General features: G+C 40.0%; 1 protein-coding gene across 1 annotated transcript; it reads right to left on the reverse strand.

Annotated features, from left to right (window-relative positions):
* Positions 1-276: 276 nt before the first annotated feature.
* On the reverse strand, positions 277-5,269 carry LOC113094642 (inositol hexakisphosphate kinase 2-like). Its single transcript, XM_026260232.1, has 5 exons — positions 4,750-5,269; positions 2,915-3,131; positions 2,148-2,296; positions 1,841-2,016; positions 277-1,709 (listed from the first exon to the last, which is right to left on the reverse strand). Exons 1-5 carry the CDS (start codon positions 4,970-4,972, stop codon positions 1,185-1,187), a joined length of 1,290 nt encoding a protein of 429 aa, XP_026116017.1. The 5' UTR covers positions 4,973-5,269; the 3' UTR covers positions 277-1,184.
* Between the last annotated feature and the right edge of the window lie 231 nt (positions 5,270-5,500).

The following is a 5,500-nucleotide window of genomic DNA, read 5'->3' on the forward strand; positions in this document are numbered from 1 at the left end:
AGCATACAGCCTACATTTGAACCATGCACACTGAGCGGGGTCTGAACCTACTGTACAAGTACACTGCTGTTTACACATAGACAGACAGACATAGCCATAGACTTCGACCAAGCTTAATTTGCTGCATGGTTATTGGTTTCTAGTAACATATTTGCTAACTAGAGTGCTAATATCAGCTAGATTTTGTAGTTGTCAAAAAATTAAGTCTAATGTCAAAGGACCATATCATACACACTTATGCTATAATCTTAAACACACAGGGAAATAAACAAAAATGTACCACAACAAAACAGATTTCTTTTTATTTTGTTTCATATTGTCAAAAACAGAGAAAACCGTGACATAAAAATCATTTTTCTATCTATATCACTTACATCATACGATAGACCTAGAGATGGAATGTCATATTTCCATTCACATTTGATAGAAATATTCTTATAAATAAATAGGATTCTCTTTAAAGTCTCTGGAGTGAGGATGCTAATCTTCAACACGTGGTTATGGAATGAAGAGGAACCAAGTCAATATAATATATATTAAAATGTCCAAGAGAAAAAGTCTTTAAGGATCAGGAATGTGAAAAGGATTTAGTAAACTCCCTTTTCCACACACCCGTCATTCCCTACAAGAGCAAAGTCTCTTTCCTTGAGTCCTGCTTAGTGTTTCTAAAGCACCTTCATGTATGTTGCTTAGTTGCTTGTCATATCAATTTATGACTATGTGCTACCATTGCTACAAACCCACCTCTTTTTAAAGGTGTGTAGGACATCATATTTTGCAAATGTCTTTTATGTCTCTTTTAATGCAAGCATCAGTTTATTTCCCTTATCTTTCAAAGATGATGAGAACGGATAAAGATACACGAGCAGATGAGATGTCACAGAAACTCATCTACTGCCGCCCATCTGCGATTCAGGGCGAGCAGAAACAGCAGGCATGGAGAAGGACCACACTTCTTCACCTCAGTGAGAAATTGCAAAAGAGTTCAGTCCCTTCAGCTCCGGAGGATTTCTGGGAATTCGGGATTTTCCTTTGACCCTCGCCTGCATAGCCGCTCTATGCTAGAGCTATGAAAGAGCACAGAAGGGCGAGCTAAGTGTGAACTCTAAACCCTGATGGCATGGTCAGGATGCCCACGATAAGCCTTGGCTTGGCAAATGCACAGTAAGATACCGCACGAGCATTTAGTCGTTGCTGTGCTCTTCAAGCTGTGACAGAATGCTGATGAGATTCTGCAGGCCGAAGATGTAGCCGCTGTCGCCACCTTCATGAACAATGCCGTCCTCTCCATAATCACGACACGTCGTGTGAGCGAAATCGATCATTCGGACGTCCACCATTGGTGAAGCGCTGCTGGAGTGATCGCGACGCCCTCCGTAGGCTCCCTCCTCATCGTCTTCATCCTCATCTTCATCCTCATCATCTTCCTCCTCTCCTCCACGAGAGGGCCGGGATCTAGATGGGCCAGGGGGTGGAGCCCCATCGTAGATTATGAGAAGAGAGGAGGAGAAGAAACGATAGCTTTCGCAAGCCTCCAGCACCGCTCTCATCTCTCTAAGTCTTTGCAGCACGGGGGTCAGAAGTTCTCTGCGCAGAACTCGGCCGTCACTGAAGAACTGGCACAGTGCCTCTTTGAACCCGGCCAGACTCAGCTTACGCCCGTGATACTTGTTCATGAATATCAGCTGCCCTGTAGCGCTGTGATACATCTATTGGGGAAAAAAAATACAGATCAGAATTAGACTTAGGGTTGTACCATTCACTAAAACCAAGACATATCCGATGGAACCCTTTTTAGCACGTGCATGTATGTAGACTATTTAGAAGATATAGTAGTTACCTGCATCCCACAGAGGCGTACTCCAATAGAAGAGGAAGTGCTTTGTTGGCATTTGCGAATCTGGTTTGCTTTCTTCTCCTCAGAGGCATCGTCCCCATGCTGACGTGTTCCCATCTTCAGATCGAGAACGCATGGAACCCGGTACCGCCATGTTAGATTCTCCAGCAGAATAAATTCTGTGAGGGGTCATGGGTCAAGGAGGAAAAACTATAAAATTGCATACCTACTTGTATAAATGAGTTTAAATGTCTTACAAATGATTATACAGTTTTAATTTGGAAGTGTGTCCACTCGTTAGAAAGGATACTGTGCTGGTTTCTGTGTTTGGAGTTCTCCTTCATCCTCTGTAGGTGTTGCTGGTGACACTGCAGACTCCAAGGGTTGTGTTTGATCTGAGGAACCACGTTTCCTTTCTCCAGACTGTAGGACAAAACCTCTGCCTTATCATCCCGATTACTGTAAGATCAAAAGAGAGAGAGTTAACAAATTACTATCATTATGTGAATGTGAGTGTGCCAACTACTGAATTATATGATAAGGATGTAGACATTACTGTTCAAAAGTCTGGGGTCTGTAAAATTAGTTATCTAAATGAAAAAAAACATACCACCAAGGGTTTATCTATTTGATCAAAAATGACAGAAAAAACGCAATATTGTGAAATATTATATTTTAAAATAACTGCTTTCCATTTCAATATATTAAAAAATGAAATTATCATCTCTGACGACGAATCTGAATTTTCAGCATCATTATTTGAGTCTTCAGAAATCATTCTAATAAGCAGATTTGCTGCTCAAGAAACATTTATTATCAATCTTAAAAACATTTGTGCTGCCTAATATTTTGTGGAAAACGTGGTACTTTAAAAAAAAAAATTATTCAAAACCATTTTTTTTGTAACAATGTAAAGATCTTCACTTTTTTAAATCAATTTCATGCATAATTGCTAATTAAATATATAAATTTCTTGTTTTTTAATCATATTGACCCCATACTTTAAATTTAAATTTTTTAATTTAAATTTAATTTTACTTTTGAACAGTGGTTTATTATCCATGTGTCCTTCCTTACCTTTTGCCCTTCTCCTCTTTGCGACTCTGTCTGGCTCTCTCGTTTTCTGGTAGTAGGCCTGATGGTTTATTTTTCCCCCACTTAACAAGCTTATTCTTGGGCTCACCGTCAGCAGAGGGCTCTTTGTTTTCCAAATCAGCTGGATCACTGTGGAGTGGGTATGCTATCAAACACAGATTCCCCTCCTCATCTTCCTCAAAACTCACCGACACCACACCTGGAGAGAACATGAGGGAAAGAAAGACAAAAAGAGAAAGACCATGAGCACACTGGACGCTGTATTGACGCATAAACAACATATGATTCAGATATGATGAATCATATGATGATTAAAAAAAATTTGCTCTTACCCACGCCGGCTTAAACTGTAATTTAACACACATAAAACATAAAAGAGAAGCAGGTGGTTGAAAAGGGAATGAATTTGTGTAGACAGAGAATATGTGAGAATGACGGAGAGTGTTTAGCATGCCTTCTAGTGCTAAGCAGAAAAAGACACACAAAAAACACAGGAGGCAGAAGGTACAATTCAATGAGCTTTTTTATTACCACTCAGTGGGCAAACCATCTGCAAGATTCCCACATCAGATATCAAATATAAGAAAGCATTTGACAACTTCATGGTCTGAACGTTACAGAAACCGCATCACTGAAATTTACAGAGAGCAACCATTTGGAAAACTGCTTTGGCACATTCAGAATACAGATCGATACATAACATACAAAGCAAAAATATACATATACACAAGTAGCAAGTGGCCTAAGACATGATTTATGGTGGTATCCCATGATAACCATAGATGGAACTTAGCATCACAAGGGGATTATGGGTAGTTGAGTGGGGTAGGGGGTAAATACAGAAAGAAAGAGAACTGCAAAACCTTTTCAACATTGAATGACATACTCAGGATTAAAATATACAATTCTTATTTCAAACACATAAGCTTTAACCTGTCTGTAATGGTTGTGTGCAAGTATGTATGTGTGAGATTTGGGCACTAGGACCACTCAACCTCTGCAGTCATGGTAGAACGATGACATCAACAGCGGTGATGTCACGTCTCTGCACCAATGCTCATACACACTCTGGCTTATACTTGCTGTGTAAGAGAACGTGAGGTTAGTCTCTTTCATTGTGTGTCTGGCTTTATGGTGATTAAGAAAAACACAGATGAGTCTTATGTTTGTGTAAGAGAAGCGTGTTAGAATGAAAGCATCGTAAGTATGCACAAACATGTGAGTGTGTCCACATTTACACAATCCTACACCCTTGCCCAGTCAAACACACTGCGACAGATGCCAGTGTGTGTGCGTGAGTGTTTAAATATATCAGACTAAAAGAACTGAACATGATATTCCATCTGATGCCATGAACATAAATCTTTGAGCGACCAAAAGTGTTATGAGAGTGTAAGAGTGTGCATGTACCTTATAACTATCTATGCATGTATGTATCTTTATATGTATGTCTATCCATCTGAAGTTATTTTGATTATCTATCTATCTATCTATCTATCTATCTATCTATCTATCTATCTATCTATCTATCTATCTATCTATCTATCTATCGCAATTTAACTGTCATTCAAAAACAGCCATCCAATCAGTTACTGCATATGATGTGTGTGTGGCCTTGTATAGGAGTCATGCTGCACATTAGGAAATAAGTCAGTGTAATTTATTCATATAAATTCTTCAAAACAATGATTTAAAGCACTTGTTACTAAATTTTATGAATAGAGTGAGAAAAGAAAGCTTGAGAGAGGAAGAAAGACTTGTCACACACAATAGCATCCAAACAAGTAAGTGGCGGATTGGTTGTAATGTCCACCTACCTTTGTACTGGGGCGTAAATTTGCGGATCTCAGGAGGCAGGCTCTTGTAAAACTGGTGTTCTCGGGGTATTAGTGGTTTACAAATGGTCTGTTCCCCAAACCGCAGAACACAAGAGTGGCCGCCGACTTGATGGACAAATGGTTCCAACATCACTCCCTTCTTCATTTCTCCTTTCCCTGGGTATCTACACCCCTTTATCAGCGCTTCTAAAGCCGGACTCATCTTCCGTACACATCTGTCTCTCTCAGGCTGATCTATAGCTTTCTATTTGTCTGTCTGTCTTCCTCTTCTGTTGTTCCTGTTTCCTTGGTGGCAGTTCAGGCACAAAAGGCTGAGAAAACCAAAGAAAAAGAAAAATATTCCTGTATCTTCTGGTTAAAGGAATATGGAAACGATAATCCAGAAGGTGTTATGTTATAATTTTTTCTTTTTCTAATGCGTAGCAGGGTTATTTAACACTGCGGACAGACTGTGAGACTGTATCTGTCTCTGTCTCTGCTGTAAATGAGAGAGCTGTCCTAAGCAGGCAAGAAAGATATCACAACAGGTCACATGGTTCCACCCCCCTCCTGAAACTCAGCCAATCACAGCAGAGCAGCTGTTGTTGGGTGGGAAGTGAGAAAGGAGAAACTGAACAAACAAAGGGACAGGAGAGAGAAAGGGAGAGCGAGAGAGAGTGTGTGTGTGTGTGTGTGAGAGAGAGATATGTGGGGAGTTGTTGGAGTTAAAGACCAAAACAAAGAGATGAGG

Source organism: Carassius auratus, chromosome 6, assembly GCF_003368295.1.
Source record: "Carassius auratus strain Wakin chromosome 6, ASM336829v1, whole genome shotgun sequence".
Taxonomy (NCBI): Eukaryota; Metazoa; Chordata; class Actinopteri; order Cypriniformes; family Cyprinidae; genus Carassius; species Carassius auratus.

Excerpts from the sequence above, each read along its gene's own strand:
- LOC113094642 (XM_026260232.1), bottom strand. The coding sequence starts at position 4,972 with ATGAGTCCGGCTTTAGAAGCGCTGATAAAGGGGTGTAGATACCCAGGG. Across the intron at positions 3,132-4,749 it reads ATTTACGCCCCAGTACAAAG|GTGTGGTGTCGGTGAGTTTT; the intron begins GTAGGTGGACAT and ends TGTTCTCTCCAG. Across the intron at positions 2,017-2,147 it reads CAAACACAGAAACCAGCACA|AATTTATTCTGCTGGAGAAT; the intron begins GTATCCTTTCTA and ends GACCCCTCACAG.